The sequence below is a fragment of the Panthera uncia genome, chromosome F2, assembly GCF_023721935.1.
Source record: "Panthera uncia isolate 11264 chromosome F2, Puncia_PCG_1.0, whole genome shotgun sequence".
In the NCBI taxonomy this organism is placed as follows: domain Eukaryota; kingdom Metazoa; phylum Chordata; class Mammalia; order Carnivora; family Felidae; genus Panthera; species Panthera uncia.
Genome location: NC_064812.1, coordinates 42,141,472 through 42,158,948, shown reverse-complemented (window position 1 = coordinate 42,158,948; position 17,477 = coordinate 42,141,472). Strand labels below are relative to the sequence as shown.

General features: G+C 42.5%; 1 protein-coding gene across 1 annotated transcript in view; it reads right to left on the bottom strand.

Moving 5' to 3' along the window:
* Nucleotides 1-15,485: 15,485 nt before the first annotated feature.
* Nucleotides 15,486-17,477, bottom strand: part of CDH17 (cadherin 17) — a 58,564-nt gene continuing 56,572 nt past the window's right edge. Inside the window, exon 17 of the mRNA XM_049633147.1 lies at nucleotides 15,486-16,069. Coding sequence (XP_049489104.1) covers nucleotides 15,969-16,069 — 101 coding nt within the window. The 3' untranslated portion in view covers nucleotides 15,486-15,968. The remainder of the gene's footprint in view (nucleotides 16,070-17,477) is intronic.

Below are 17,477 nucleotides of genomic sequence, written 5' to 3'. Positions count from 1 at the left end.
GTTAAACCATATATGTAGCTAAAGACGTGTGTGTGTGTGTGTGTGTGTGTTGTGTGTTGACGTTGAGGATTCTGTAGCAGCAGGAGTAACCATGAAAGGCTTCACGAAAGAAGCATTATCTCCAGATCCAAGCCAGTTATATGGAGATCAGAGAGACTTCCAGCTTCCCATCCACTCCAAATTCTTAATAGGTAGCCAGATAACAGAGTGAATAGGAAAACTGACAGACAAACTGAAGAGTCTGTTTTTCCTTAATCCAGTTGTTTTGGTTCATTTATCAAGAGTTCATAATACAAAAGTGCCTAGAGGGACCATAAAGAAAATGTCAATGAGTGAAGTGAAAACCTGGGACACAGGTGTCCCACCCAAGGTGACAGTGGATACTCAGATCCTGCTAACTGTTGCCATGTAGGAATGGGGACCCAGACCAGATTAAGTCAGACTTGCCAAAGCAAATGAGCAAGACATCCTAGTTTTTTATGTGAACTATCCCAATTCTTATTTTTTAAATACTTTTTTGGAAATATCCCATTTTTTAAATGCTGATCATTAACTCAAATCTTTTTAAATCACTTCAGTGGGCCAAATTAAATTCATTTTTGGACCACATTCAGCCTGCATCCTGAATTTTGGGACCATGTTTGTATCTGTACTTAATGTTTGTTAAATACTTGCTTTGAGCAGGCCATTGTATTAGCTCCAGGTGGAATGTGTATACATGTGCATGGAGAGAGTTATAAAAACAAGGTCACTGTTCTCAAGGAATTTATAAGCTATAAGGGCAGATATGAAGATATGACATAGACACATACAATCACAGAGAGGAGGAAGTCACATCTTATTTTGGGAAGTCAGAGATAGCTGCTTGGAGGAATCACCACTTCCAGAAAGAGAAGCCAGAAGAGATGAAATTTAGGAAAGGGTGAGGTGGGTCAACAACACCAAGTGCTACCCAGCGATTACAGAGGACAAAATCAGGGATGGTTATGGACGTTGACAATCAGGAGGCCATCGGCCATGGAGGAAAGGGTATTTTTAGAGGGTAATAGGACCAAGGAAGTGAAATTATAAGTGATACCACTTGTTGGAGAGACTCGACCACTGCAGGAAGGAAAGAGGAAGAGAGCTAAGGGATTAGCGAGACTGGAAGAGACAGGAAGCCAGTGAAATTGGGGAGGGGGGGGACATAGGAGAGGGAGACATGGGTGATGGTGAGGCAGAGACAAAGTGTAGATTCAAGGAAGGAAGAAGGAGATGGCACCAAGGGTATAGGTAGGGGGTTAACCTCGGTCAGAGAAGGAAAGCCTCTGTAAAAGGAAGGAGTCGTCGCTCGGCGGATATCACAAATCACAACACAGTCCCCAGAAGCCCTGTTTCTGAAAAACATCAGAATAGAAATCTGTGCTGAAGAGTTGTAAAGAGGGGGGGGGGGGGACACTTAAAATTATTTCCATGGAAGTCCAATTAAATAATAAATCTTTTTGATTGCAGGAAACATCTTTGAGAAAATAGGAACTCAGTGACAAGTTTTAAACAGGGTTGGAGGCAACACAAGTGAAGATCCATAAAGTTCAGCTTGGCTGCAGATGGAATCAAGAGCAGGGTTAGCCTAAGTGCGTCTTGGGGAATGGAAAAAATGTTCTAAGAATCCACATGAATAGAGTGGGGTTATCTGTGGGGAAGAAAGAAAGCCAATGACTCTGCAGTTATGAGACGGAAAAACAGAAGGATTAGACCACTGGAGATTATCTTAGAAAGGAGTGGGGTCGGTGGCACAGTCGCCCCTTTTCCATTCTTAGACCTCTTCCAGCCATTGTGAGAGCTCAGCATTCGTTCCTCTCCGGAGCGTGCCTTTAGTTGTCCATCCACACTGGCTCCGTGCCTGGCTTCCGCTGGCTGCTTCTACTTGACGGCTTCCTAGAAAACCCACAACTGCCTCTCTGGCATGTCACCATCCCACTAACTTGGTTTTAATAACAAGATTCAGTGCTTTAACTTGTGCTACTTACCTCGCTCGTGGCCTCCGACAGATTTCTGTGATTGTTTCTGAGGCAATATCATGGGCAGAAGGTGACCTAGAAATAACACCTAGCATTTGTCACGGCACATACCTACTATGTGCCAAGCTGGGCCTCGCATGCAACCATTACGGCGGTCCATCATGACAGTAACCCTCTCTCCAATCTCTGCCCCCTTACCAGCTGTGTGACCTCAGGGAAGCTTCTTACCCTTTCTTCAGTTTCTTTATCATAAAATGCAATAATAATAATAAAGTCTATGTCATAGAGTTGCGAAGATTAAATGAGTTTGACACACTTAGTGTGCTTAAATAGTGTTTAGTACGCAGTAAGCTCCCAATAAATGTTCACTGTTATTATTAAGGAGGGGCCATTATCATCTTTATTTTCTTCGTGAGGAAACTGAGGCAAAGCTTGTTTAACTCATTTCCCCAGTGTTAACACAGCCAGCTGGTAAGAGGTGGACCTGAATGATGCCAGAGTCCTTCTTTTTATACAAGAAACCAGTTAGAATAGTGAGCTGACTCCAAGCTTTGAGAAAAGGAGCTAAGTCAGCCAGTGATTTAGGGAAGATGTCTTCTGTGTCCATCCTCAAGTCCCTAGGGCCACCACTCGTTGCTGGTAGGTGAGAGAATGGCTACAAAGCGATCTTCAGCAATAATGTCATGGTACTTCTCGAGATAAATGGAAGAAATCTATGTCTAGTAATACATATTCCTAACATGGTAAATGATTGCAGGAATGCCCTTGGATACACATGGCTGCGGCCGGCCTCAGGTCTACACTGGCTGTTGGCCAGAAACATCAGGGTTTTTTTTTTTTTTGTCAGGTGACTCTGCCTTCAGGGTGGCTCACAAGACGGCTTCCTCCAGAACAAGCAAATGAGAGAAAGAAAGTCAGAGGACAGCCTGAGAGAAGAGCCACAGTCTCTCTGTTACCCACTATCACAAGTGACATCCATCCCATCTGCCAGATTCCATTCACCAGGATTGTGGCACTAACTCCAGCCCACCCTCAGGGTCAGGGCACACAAGCAGGTGATGCCAGGAGTTGGGGGGCAATTGTAGAGGCTGCCTACTGAATGAGTCTCGGATGCAAACTGTTAACTGTTATCATCCAGATCACCACCTTGTTGTTAAATGTTCTTTACACTTACCCGTCCGGTTTCCGAGGCGTATGACTACATTGGACCTTATCAGCCACTCACTCCTTTTTACGATGGTCTTCTCTAATTTTTTGTCAACACCTCAGTTTGCGAGTGTTTGCCTTACCTTTATTTGGCTGTTGTTTTTCTCTTCTGCCACAGGCCCTCGTTACTCTGCCAAACTTCAAGTTTTCACCTTATGCTCTTCATCAAGTGTCACTTTCCCCTGGATTTATGTATCCCTGAGATGAACATTGTCTGAGTAGCCACCATGTATTAGATGTCCTGACATTAACCATTCTGCTTGGCAGAATCGTTTACCGATTAAATTCCTTTGAATCAGTGACCCCGGGTTTCTAGAGTCATATTATTGGCTCTGAGGACAAACATATCAGAGATTTCTTTTGACACCACTTCTGTATTAAATCTGACATTACCTGTATAAACAGGTGGGGTAAGAACAGACCATTCCGCTTTATTGTTTTCCATTTTGCTTTTGGAACATATGATGTAGTTTAAAAAGCTGGTAATGTTTGTCCTGAATTTGCTCATCTGAAAATGATTTCAGTCGAGTAATTTAATGATTGGAACATTTTAGAGCTTTTTCCAGGGCACCAAAACTCTTAACTTGGTTTATGAATTCTGCAGCACTCTCTGGCTGACTGTTCCCAGCTGCTGCAGAGCCTTTACCAAGTCTGTCTGTAATTCCACAGATCTGGCCTCACAAAGGGGTTTTCATCCCTTTTGTTTTCTTAAAATGTTTTCCACTTGGTTTTTAGGATCAGGCTCTGATCATGGTAAAATAACGGAGACAGAAATATTCCTAGGGGGGTAGATATTACTATAAACATTACTTACTAATCATTTGGCGGAAGAACCCTTGAACCTGGGGTCTGGGAGCATCCAAAACTCTTTCCGAAGGTCCGACAGGATTCTGTTGAGCAAGAAGATTAATGGAAAGGAAGCTGCCAGAATAATGGCTGCAGTGGATGTTACCGCTACTTTCTGCCTGCTTATTAGGAATAAAAAAATAATACATAGTAATTTGTGGATTATGTGAATAGTGCATGAATTTGAAGATGATTCTTAGCTAAATTCAAAGTGTCCTAATTCTGGGAGTAAATATCACGTCAGCCACCACGATGACTCTTTTGGTGAGGCTCTCGTTAACAAAGCAGTCTTCATCACGCACTATCAGGGTGAATGCTCTCTCGACCTCAACAAATGCTTTCTTCCTTTCTTTTCTCTCCCTCACTTGGGACATTCTCTATGCTTCTTTTGTATTCTAGACAGGATTTTATCTCAAAAGCTATGAGCCTTACTAACGTTAAGCTGTTTTAAAGAGCTGGACGTATGTCAAGAAGAAAACTATTCAGGGCTGGGTTCCAGAAAATACATACCCAAATGATTTCATTCCTAGCTCAATCACATGGTGTTGTCCTTGGCTGAAATGTGGCGATTAATATTCCCTTCAAATTCTCAAACAGCTAGAAGCTTCTTAAAGGGTTGAGGTTTATGGCAGAGAGTTTTGCTTAAATTTTTAAATTGTTGTTCCATTATAGCAGAAAGTTATTTTTAGTTCATTCTTCTGTATTCTTTGTTCAATAATGTCTAATCCTGAGCAAGGAGAGGCTTCCCAAATTAAGTCACAGATCAGTTAAGGCTAAAGTGAGATTTCTGCTCTTTAATAGTCTTTGACAAGGAGGACAGAAATTCTGGTTTATATAGTTAACAGGCAACAACTTTGGACTCAGGTAAACTGAGGCAATGTGCTCTGCTAAAAAGAGCAGAGAACCGAACTTCTAGAAGGTCTTGGAACTCTTCAGTTTAATTCAACATTTACCAAGAAGTTGTTTTATTGAGGATTCTTTGCTGTCAGCAGAACTACGATGATAATAAGACATGATTTCTTGCCCTAAAGGACCTCAGAGTGTGTGCTTAATGGGGGTGGGGTCCGGGGAGGCAAACACATGAATAAATAATAAGAATAAGACTTGACACTAGACAAGTAAGATAAATAAATGTCTGTTGAACATCAGGCAGAACATGTATAACATGGTAGTGAGTCTCCTTTTTTAAATTATACTTTTTATTTTTCCCTTTATTTTCACAATAATATCATAATAATTCTTATTTCTATCTTACTTTTTCTATTGTTCCTTCCAACTTCTATTAATTCTACCTAAACAGTCTTTTTCAAGTTTTTATTTTAATTCCAGTTATGTAACATACGTATATTATGTTACTAATATATATATTAGTTTCATATGTACATATGAATATAATACAATATATACATTCGTTTCAGGCGTACAATATAGTAACTTAACACTTCCACACATCACTCTGTGCTCATCACAAGTGCACTCCTTAACCCCAATCACCTATTTCACCCATTACCCCACCCTCCAATTCCCCTCTGGTAGCCATCAGTGTTTGTTTCTATAGTTAAGAATCTGTTTCTTGGTTTCCTTTCTCTCTCTCTTTTTTGCCCCTTTGCTCATTTGTTTTGTTTCTTAAATTCCACAGATGAGTGAAATCATATGGTATTTGTCTTTCTCAGACTGCTTTTCATTTAGCATAATACTCTCTAGCTCCATCCACGTCATTGCTGGTGGCAAAATTTCATTCTTTTTTTTATGCCTAATATTCAATTTATATATATATATATATATATATATATATATTCTTTATCCATTCATCAATCAGTGGACACTTGAGCTGTTTCCATAGTTTGGCTATTGTAGATAATGCTGCTATAAGCATCAGGGTGGATGTACCCCTTCGAATTAGTATTTTTGTATTCTTTGGGTAAATACCTAGTAGTGCAATTGCTGGATTGCAGGGTAGTTCTATTTTTAACTTCTTGAGGACTCTCCATACAGTTTTCCAGAGTGGCTGCACCAGTTTGCATTCCCACCAACAGTGCAAGAGGGTTCCCCTTTCTCTGAATCCTCACCAACACCTGTTGTTTCTTGCGTTGTTGATTTTAGCCATTCTGACAGGTGGGAGGTGGTACCTCATTGTAGTTTTGATTCACGTTTCCCTGATGATCAGTGCTGTTGAGCATCTTTTCATGTGTTTGTTGACCATCTGGGTGTCTTCTTTGGAAAAATGTCTATGCATGTCTTCTGCCCTTTTTTTAAATTGAATTATTTGGTTTTGAGGTGTTGAGTTTTATACATTCTTTATATACTTTGGATACTAATCCTTCATCAGATATGTCATTTGCAAATGTCTTCTTCCATTCTGTAGGTTGCCTTTTAACTTTGTTGATTGTTTTCTTCACTGCGCAGAAGCTTTTTATTTTGATGAAGTCCCAATAGTTTATTTTAGCTTTTGTTTCCCTTGCCTCAGGAGACATATCTAGAAAGAAGTTGCTATGGCTGATGTCAAAGAGGTTACATACTGACTGTGTTCTCCTCTAGGATTTTTACGGTTTCAGGGCTCACATTTAGGTCTTTACTTCTTTATTTTGAAAGAGGGAGAAAGACAGAGAGAGACAGAGAGAGCACACAAGCAGGGGAGGGACACAGGGAGAGAGAGAATCCCAAGCAGGCATCATGCTGTCAGCACAGAGCCCCGCATGGGGCTGGAACCCACAAACTGTGAGATCATGATCTGAGCTGAAGTCAAGAGTTGGACACTCAACTGACTGAGACACCCTGGTGCCCCTCACATTTAGGTCTTTAATCCATAAAAGGGCAACATGTCTTGACCTTCAAAATATATGGTATGGAAATCAATGAAATTCAAACTCTGCAAGTACATAATTCAGTGAGTGAATCAAATTATGTACTCTATTTTATCTTTGTGTGGGGGGAAAAAAACCCAACCAGGAATAGCTGACTAAAGATATTGTAATTGATGAGACCTATCTCTACTTCTAAAATCCTCAAAGGAATTCTAAAATATGGGCATTTGAGGTCCTTTCCGGACATTGGGAGTCATTTGGTCCATGATGCATAGTAAAAATGAGGATAGCATCCATGATGGTTTTCCCCAAATTGTGCCCATTCCTAGGCTGAGAAGCCATGAGAATTCAGTCCCAATATTGTGTTCAGTCTCCCAAGGGAGCCCACAAAGCACTCCAGGGACAGAAGCTTGGGCAACTGGCCATTGGGGCCTTAGCCCATGTTCCAACAAGTAGAAGGAGAGCCCAGGGGTTAAGGAAAGCTAGGATGATTCCAGATACTGAAAATGAATGTGCTTCAAACCTGCGGAAAGAGAAAACTATTTTTTGTCCTCCCACAGACTGGATTTTGCCCCTACCCCCTTCCACTGATTTTTCCTCCCTGGCCATCCCTAAGTCTCTGAATTCTGCCCATACTGTTCAATGCACACATCAATCTTTCCATTCTTTGAGCAGTTGAGCAGCTCTTTTCTGTGTCCTAGACATAGATCTTGGCTCCTCAATCATATTCTAAGCTAAGACACTCATCCATCCAAAACTGGAGCACCTACTATATGCCAGGCATCATGCCCAGTGCTGGGACACCACGGTGAACAAGGTCTCTGCCCTAAAGATGCAGACTAATAAAGGACACAATTATACACTATGAAAAGTGTGAGGGAGGGAATTAGCAGGTGTTATGATAGAAAATAATAAGCAGAACATCTCAGAGGAGGCAACCTGGACACCGAGACCTAAAACAAGAGCAAAGGTGAGCCACACAAAAAGGGCAGAGGTTAGAGGACATTCCAGGCAGAGGCACTGTAAAGGAACAGGACTGTAAAGGAACAGCACTGTAAAGTAGAAGGACTTTGGCCTCCTCAAGGAAGTGCAGATGGCCAGCGTGACTAAAGCGAGCAAGGTGGGAGGAAGCAGGAGCTGAGGCTGGAGGTGAGCAGGGCTGCAGCTGGACCCCAATGTTACATTTATATTCATTCAACTTTGGTGCCCAGTCCATGCCTCCCTTCAGTGATCCCCTTAACGCCCAGCACAGACCTTTGCTCAGGGTAAACTTTCAGCAAATACTAGACAGCTGAAATGATTGAGAGGCTCCAGTCTTGCACCACCCCCACCCCCAGCACCCCCCACCCATCATTCATTATCTGACCAACTTCAGAGTCAGGACTCAGGACAGCCACTCCTCAATCCTTGTGTTTGATCACGTCCAGCCCTCATCCATGCTTTTCCCAGGAAATGGGGAGCTCAGTGGATGAGAATGACTTTGGTGAGCACATCTCATCGCTGATCGGCTTTCTTTTTCTTTCAGCTTTATTAAGGTGTAATTGACAAATAAAATGGTAAGATAGTTAAAGTGTACAACGTGATGATTTGATATAAGTATGCATTATGAAGGGATTCCCCCATCAAGTTAATTAGCACATCCATCACCTCATGGATTTACCTATTTACTTATTTATTTAGTGAGAATATTTCAGTTCTTCTCTCTTAGCAAATTTCAATTATACCATACAGCGTTATCAAACCAATTTGCTTCTCAGAGGTGGTCCAGCAGTGCAATGAAAGTCTGAGACTTGGGAGCCAGGCTTCTGGAGATTCTTACCCTGTTTCATTCTCCTCCAAGCTGTGCACTGTGGGGTAAATCAGTCCACCTCCTGAGCCTCAGATTCCTTTCCTGTAAAATGGGACTATTAAGAGTGCTTTCGCCTAGGGTTTCTGTGAGGATTAAAATGTATGATGCATGAAAAGCCCTTCACACAGAGCCTGGCACATCATGAGCTCTTAATCAATGATTCGCTATTGGTGTTTTATGATTAGCATTAGCATTATCAACCATGGCCCTTAAAATACCCCAAATTTCCAATTCCACCCTTCCCTTTTCTATTTGGAGAAACCCTGGGACGCAGCTGGATGCCTCTTCCCCTGTGATGGCTTCTTAGACACCGCGGGGGGGAAAAGCACTGACTCACTCCTCTCTTGGCCACTGCAGTGATCTGTGTGCTCTGCTTCGGTGACATTTGATACTCACCGCAGTGCATGGCAATGGTCTGTCTCCCCTGTGTGACTGTGGAGTCCGTGAGAACAAAGGCAGTGACTTTGTGCAATAACTGTCGAATCAAGGTTCACATTTTTTCACATTTTAACATCTCTGAACTCGAGGATGCATCTTACGAACAATGGCATGGTGCAGTCAACTGACAGTTCTCTTTTCTTAGCATCATATGAAATAATAACGTGTCTTACAACAGATGGCATCTTACGTTAGATAAATATGATAGCTCTGGGGATCGGCTTCAGAGACACACTGCTGGGGTCTCCTATTTGGTACGTGACCTTGAGTGAGTTACATACTTAACCTCTCTCTACTGCGGTTTCTGATCTGTGCACTAGACATAAAAATTGTATCTCCCTCAGCCAGTAGTTGTAAGGCGTCACTGACTTAATATATTGTAAGGCATTTAGGATAGTGCCTGGCACACTTTAACGTTGTAGAATTATTGGCTACTGTTCTTTGTGTTCCTGGTGGCTAGGGTGGTAACTGGCCAGACTGGGGGCTTAATAAATACGTGACAAATAAGTAAAAGAGCAAAAGAACTCACTAACCTTGACAGTCATAGGAGCAGAGGCTCCGCTCTTCCTTTGAGAGGCTCCTGCACCCAGCTGCTTGCTCCCACCTCCACCTCCGGCATCACACCCCCAGTCAGCCACCCAGACAATAGGGGTTCCAAGGACAGGTGGTTTCAGTCCAATATGGGCTCCGACAGACAATCTTTGCTTCGGGGCTCAACATCAACCCCACCCAGACTCTCAGAGCTGGACCACACAGAGGCCTGAGATTCTTCCTATCCATCTTCCTTCCTTCTCTTCTTCAACAGCTATTGAACTTCTATGTGGTGTGGGACCCCCCCCCCCCCGCCGCCTTCTCCTGTTCCTCCCCTAAATCCCTCACAGACCTTTCCTTCCCTCAGTCTCTTCCTTGTCTAATTCCACCTTGGCCTCTGCTTCTCAGAGGGCCCCTCCTGAAGGACACAGTAATGCCTACCTGGACCCAAGCAGTGCTTCTGCGTCTCCTGCCTCGTCAAGCGTAATGCTGCCAGAGGAGAAGCAGCAGAGACAAGAGGATGTGGAACAGCCCAGGAAGAGCTCAAACCCACTGAAAACCCAGGGCCATTGGGCGCAACCGTGTCAGGATTTCAGCAAGCATGCACAAAGCCATATTTGCTTACTGAGGAAAACCCCTTCTCCCTTGGAGGCCCCAGAAAGGCTGTCTGAAACCCAGCTGTAAAAGGCAGAACTAAGCGGGGAACCTGAGCCACGGTCTCTCCCCTCCTGCCCTGTGGTGGACCTGGAAACCTTGAGAACATTTCCTCGGTTCTTTGTGCCCTCCGCCAACCAGACCATGCCTCACTTGGGTTGTGTCTGGGCAGAGCCGCCAGAAATTCTGTCATTGGGATCTTTTCTTGGCCAGGAGCCAAAGAAGCCCCGTTTTATACTCTGTTACCAAGAATAGATTCTGTTTCCTCCCAATCCTGTGCTTAATTCAAGAGTAGCTAAAAATGCTAGGTCAACACACATGCTATATTTATTCCCACCTCCCATGTGCACACCCTTCTCCGCTTTGAAACGGTAGCCTTTCAAATCCTGGAGTTACACATCAGCCCAGTTGTTGCCATGGAAAAAATGAAAATAATGCTTTCTCTCAATCAGATGGGCACTTGTTTCTATGGCCTGCCCCTTCCTCACCTGGCCTTCCTGTCTCACTGCCTCTCTCAGGACAAGGACCACATGAAAAAAGGAGGCTTTGGTTTCTGCCCAGAGAAACCAATGACTACTGGAGACAACTCATAGAGGCCTCAAGTTTGGCTTATGCTTTAGCCACCACCATTACCAGACCTGAATTCCAGGACAGCCCTTTACCCATTAGAAGTATATCATCTCAGGAGGCCTCCCTGCCGGAAAGGCCCAGATAGCTTACAAATGACTAACACATAACACGTACTCAGGAAATCATTTTGAAATGCCAAATGGATCCTGTACCATGTTAGTATGTAAAAATGGAAAACCAATAAAATGGAAGGTAACTGTTTGTATTTTTAAAAAAATGTTCTTTGTGTTTTGCATGGTTGATAATATTTCTTTAAATAGCCAACTCTCTTTGCACCTGGGTGGCTCAGTCGGTTTAAGCATCCGACTTCGGCTCAGGTCATGATCTCATGGTTTGTGAGTTCGAGCCCTGCATCGGGCTCTGTACTGACGGCTCAGAGCCTGGAGCCTGCTTTGGATTCTGTATGTCCCTCTCTCTCTCTCTCTGCCCCTCCCCTGCCTGTGCTCTCTCTCTCTCTCTTACACCCTCTCTCAAAAATAAACAAAAGCATTTCATAAATAAATAAATAAATAGCCAACTCTCCAAGCACAGACACGGGAGGGTGACTTTACACAGATGCACATTTTTAGAGTAATTTTTGAGAGACTTATCTACGGTGAAAAGCTAGGCATTGACGCTCCCTCTCCAGCTGCAAAGGCTTCTTTCTTCTCAGCTTCTAGGTTGGAGTTCACAGGCTCCCAGGCGGTGGCAGAGTGACTTGAGCCTGGACGCACCAGGCTGCTCTTAGTTGAAGGATCTCTGTGGGCCAACGAATGGCTCTCCTGCCAGCACCCACCCCACCCCAACCCCTCTTCCCTGAGCTCTGGGTCAGGGACATGTTTGCACCTGGAAGGGGTCTGGGCAGGGCTGGTTAGGATTAAAGGTGCCCAGAAATTTGAGAGGACTGGGGAGCCAAGGTTCTGAAGAAGCATGCTGATTCAGACCCTAAAAAGGATCACATTCCACCCCACCTAGGTGCTGACTATGCCCTCCAGGGATCGTCTGGAGGAAGAGTTCTCAGTTGGGGATACACATTAGATTCATGCCCCAGAGATTTTGTTTTTAATGCTAAAGGCACAGCCCTCTGCCCAGAGATGCTAATTCATTTGGAGATGAGGCCCTGGGAATGAGTGTTTTTGAAAAACTCCCCCAGGTGATTTGAACATGCAGCCACCGAGAACCCCTGTAGTAAACAGCTGGTCACCCACCACCTGACCACACTTCTTGGGCCTCGGTCAGAACGAGACAGGCTTTTGTGAAGAGAAATTTAGGAGCAATGACAGCATGTGTGGTGTCTGGGGAACAAACATATCCATTGTATGGACATCTTCACATGTGTGTAAAATGTATATTTAAGTGTATACAATGTGTGTGATACATATGGATGCAGGCAAAACCAAAAATAGCCTTGGTCTTGAGAGTTTCCTCATGAGACAACTTTTAGGTTTTGAATTCTATTTTTTTTCCTGCTACTATTTTAAAACATTGATATTATGGACAAACATGGTAGGATTCCATTTATATGAGGTACAAAGAATAATCAAATTCGGACACAGAAAGTTAGAATAGTGGTTCTCAGAGGCTTGGGGAAGGAAGGGGATGGGGAATTACTGTTTAATGGGTAGAATTTCATTTGGGAAGATGAAAGTGTTCTGGAGATGGATGTTGGTGATGGTTGCACAACCATATGTATTCACTTAATGCAAATGAATTGTATACCTAAAAGTAGTTAAACTGGAGGTGCCTGGGTGGCTCAGTCAGTTAAATGTCTGGCTCTTGCTTTTGGCTCAGGTCATGATCGCATTGTTCATGAGTTCGAGCCCTGCATTGGACTCTGTGCTGATAGCACAGGACCCTGCTTGGGATTGTCTTTCTCTCTCTCTGAAAATAAATTTTAAAAACTAGATAAACTGATTTTTTTCAGTTGAATTACAAGATGTTGTATCATTTTGGATAACTTTTAAGGTTCCAAGTTTAACAAGCTCCCATGATGCATATAGCGTTGCACCGAATCTTGGAAATAAATCAGTTCCTTCTTCCCTTAGATACCTCAGAGGTAATCTCCGCTTCCTGCCTGTGGGTCCTTTAGACTAGGGACCAATACCCAGAGATCTCCACTCCAAATGTATTGCTCCCCAGAAGCCTTTGAGACTTCCAACAGAGCTGCTCACAAAAGTTGTCACCTATTCCTCCCACCTCCACCACCGAGACCCTCATCTCACAGCTATTCGTAACCATCCAGAAATTCTCAGGGGTTTTTTAATTCATAGGCCTCATGAACCACCACAGCCAGCTCTGAGGATGTTTGAATGGAGCATCAGGGTTTGTATGTAGGGAAAGAAGGGCGGTAAAGTGGGACTTCAGATGTCTTTGAGCATAGGGTAAGTGAACACAAAGAACGAATTAGTTCCAATTTTGTCAAATGAATGGCACTTAAATGACAATAGCATAAGTGGCCAAAATGAATCAGCTCTTTCATTTATGCATACTTCAAAAAACTATGGAGGAGCCACGATGAGCCAAGACTTGTCATAGTGGCATTGCAAGGACTCTGAGAAGTCCCCGACCAGTTGCAGAGATTAAATGGGCTCTAATTGTAGAACATGAGAAGGGCCATAAGCAAGGTTCAAATACCACTCTTTTTCTTGCAAGGGCCAGAAATACATCAAGGCTTAAGTTAAAAAGGATGTACTGGCTCACAGGATAGAAAAGTCCAAGGCAAGTTTGCTTTCAAACAAAGCTGGATGCTCGTCCTCAACATCTTTTGAATTTCTCCTCTTATCTCTTAACTCTCTAGTCTTTGTTCAGGGACAAGCTCACTGTAGTGGTGATCAGAATGCTCTAAGCTAACTTCCTACACGATTAGCAAATTCCACTTGAAGAGAGCTATTTTCTAAGAGTGCCAACTAGAATTCTAGAAGTCTTAGTGAGATAAAGTACCTATCTCTAAAACTGGAAGGATGAGGAAACACAGGGGTTGGCTCTACCCAAACTATATAGATTAGGTGAGGGGTGGAGGAAATGTTTCCCAGTGGAAATAGAGCTACCCTAACCAGAAGAGGGGATGGAACCTGGCCAAACAATTCTTCTCACCACACTGTGGAAGTTTAGATGAGGTAATAGGCCTGATCTCCTGGAGGAAATCAGAGAAGGCTTCTCAAAGGGACCAGTATTTAAATTGATCTTAAAGACCTTAAAAATGGGTAGGATCTGGTCATGGAAGGAAGAAAAGGTTGAAAGAAAGAGCCCACCATGGTAAACAAACAAACAAACAGAACAGCAAGAAAAGTATGAATACTAATCAATGATTTTAGATGAGAAGATTCTGTGTGATCAGTCTATTATTAGGTGGTACAAGTTGGTCCAGCGAGAACAACACTGAATTGAGGCAGGTTAGATCCCTGAACCCAATTCAGAAAACTGCCTTGGACGGTTTTGGTCTTTCAATAATGATAATAGGATTTCTTGAAAATGAGCAGGGCAAGAAATGATGCAATTTTACGTGACCTAAATGTCACATCATAGTCACTCTTGATCAAAACACACAATATACCTATAGAAGTTGCTGAGGAAGACTATTCTTTAGGTTGGGGTATAATTTGTGAAGTAAGTTTTCTTTTGGCACTCTTGGATTTTTGTTTTGCCTTCTAATGTACAGTGAGACAAGGGAGAACTTTACCCATTACAAGACTTCCAATGAGCCTCATGTAAAAAAACAGGTAAGAGTTTGAAGTACAAGATACTAAGAAAGCAAAATCAGGTCTTAGGGTTTGGATATTTTCTTTTGTTTTACTTTTTTGCCCATAAAAAATATAATAGAAGTCCACAAAAAGGATTATTTAGGAAAAACAGAACTCCATGGCCTGCTTCAGCTGCCATTCTAAGAGCACCTTTTCAGATACAAGTTCTCTTCCAAAAAATTCTTGGAAATTCTGAGAGGTTTTGTAATATTGAATGCTTTCAAGGCTCAAAGCCTGAGCAAGACAATAGCATCAGACCTAAAAATGCTTCCAAATGTCTAAGGTTCTCTTATTTAAAATTTTTAAATCCCAACTATATCTGTCTTGAACCCAATCCATGGTCCTGAAAGCAGTGAATTTTTATTTCATTGGACACTCCTCCTTACGGACCCACTCTACATGGGAGGCAGTTCTGATAAACCGTAAGTAACCATGGCTCTCCAGGTGTTCCCTCAACAAATGCAAAGAACCGGCAAGTAGAGCCAAAGAGCTCAAGAAACAAAACCATAGCCAACATTTATTCTTGGTTTTTGTCACTACGTCTTTCATGCGTTCATATTTTCTTTTACCGTTAAATATACAGTAACCAAAACTATTAATATACACATAAAGAAAACACGTGCAGCATGTAAGCATGGTAGGTAGTAAGTAAGTCTAGTCAGTGGTTGGTTTCTGCACCAAGATTGATGAAAGGGGCCTGTGTGGCTTGTGCCATTCCCAAGTGGACGAACCTCAAACGAAGAGCACTATGAGCCACAGTGAGCCAAAGAAGGCTACTAACACAAGAGAGTGTCTGTTCACACCAAGGGACGGCGCTCCTATTTTATTTTTTTCCTGAGATTTCCCTTTGTCCTGGTCTCCAACAAATGTCTTAAAATTAGTACAATACCAAATGAGACATGAGGAAGGAGACATAGGATAGAAGTGGGAGAAAGTATGAGTGGAATCCAGGAAGTTCTGTGGTGGAGGACTGATAAATCTCGATAAGGAGAAAGTGAACAGAAGAGTTCATCAGTCCATCTTTCCCTAAAGGGAAAAAACACATACATTTTTGGCTTTGGATAAATAGCGAAGGCTTTTGCAGAGGGGAAAGTGTCATGGGAAAATGGAAAATGTCTCTAATGTCTATAGCACATGAAATATCAAAGAGTAATAAAATATTAAAGGGCAAGAGGGTATATCTGTAAAAAATTACAGAGCACATGTTGGACAAAAAGTAAAATTATGAGATTAAATGGTTGTGTTACTGAAATAGCACTTGGTACATAAACTCAAACATTCCTGTTCAAATTCAGTTTCTCAGAGGTTGGGCTTCGGATGCCTGAGCACTTTCGACAGTATCTTTGCCTTCATTCTTCTTTATTCGGATAAACACAACTGCTAAAATTATACCTAAAAGAGAAAATTCAAGGTCAAAGAGATGGAATCTTAAAATGTACTATCACATTTGTTTATGAAGTAATACCCGGGTAGGAAAAAGTGACTCATGTAACTTCATTTCTTTCTGTGGGTCAACAAAGTTTCGTTGTCCTGGTGAATAAGGGATTCTAGGCATTGGCTTCCTTGGGTTCATAAGCTTATCATTTATCTTGTTCAGTAAGTATGTATCAACTCCCAAATCATATCTATGCTGGTGGCTATTGCTGGGTCTTTACCAAGAAATATAGGACCTAATGTATGTGGCTGACTAAGAGCATGAACATCTGGCAGACTTCTTGAACTTTGGACCTACTCAGTGAACGTTGATTCCAGTCCTTCATCCTCTTCTCTAGAGGAAATAGTCCAGTGAGAACAACCAGAAAGCTGTTCTCTGACCTGTTCACCTACCTAAAGCTCGGGTGTGTCCACACCAGTTATCACATTTTCTTTGGTGCCTTCCTCATAGCTCCAGCTTGAGTAGACTCCCTAATCTTTCTGGTTCCTCCTATCTCTGAACACCTACAAAATTACATTGTGCGTTTTAGCAGTAAATGTGTACTATAAACCAGAGACCAATATGGAAAAGGGGAGTTGTTTTAAGGAAATTAACCTGCAGTAAATTTATAGGAGGAATCGTGGCAGAAAAGACTGGATACTCAGAGACCCATTAAGAATATTGCACTAATTCCAGAGTATCTGGGTGGCTCACTCGGTTAAGCATCCAGTCATACTCAGGTCATGATCTCATGATTCGCGGTTTCAAGCCCTGCATCGAGCTGTCAGTGCAGAGCCTGCTTTAGATTCCCTGTCCCCCTCTCTCTCTGCCCCTCCCCTGCTTTTGCTCTCTCTATCAAAAAGAAAAAAATAAACATAAAAAAAAAAAAGAATCTTGCACTAATTCCAACCCTACTTTTAGAAAAGTAAGGGCATGAAACTGTAAGATCCTATTACTTCTAGCTCCAGATATCCCCAGACTTACCCAGTCTAACTTGTGGCAAAATTATGGCTTTACATGGTCATCTGAGAAACTGCTATTTGGTGCATAAACTCAAAAAATCCTTTCAAGATGGGAGGGAGGAGAGAATAAGAAAAGGCATAGAGGTAGAAGGAAGCTTAAGTGAGTGAAAACTCAAAAGTCTAGCTCAATTAGTATGAAAGGGTATGCACCAGCCTGTGATCAGGGGGAAAAGATGATCCCCATGCATATGTTAGGATGAGTAGTGACTATGTCACAAAGGCCCTTCCATGTCATGATAATGAGGAATCTGGATGGAATGGTATAAGGAAATGAGGTCCCTTTTAGAGCTGCGAATCAGAGGATAGCAGCAGAAAAGACCAAATGCTAAGAGAACGAGTAAGAATTCTTAGAATAATCCCAGCC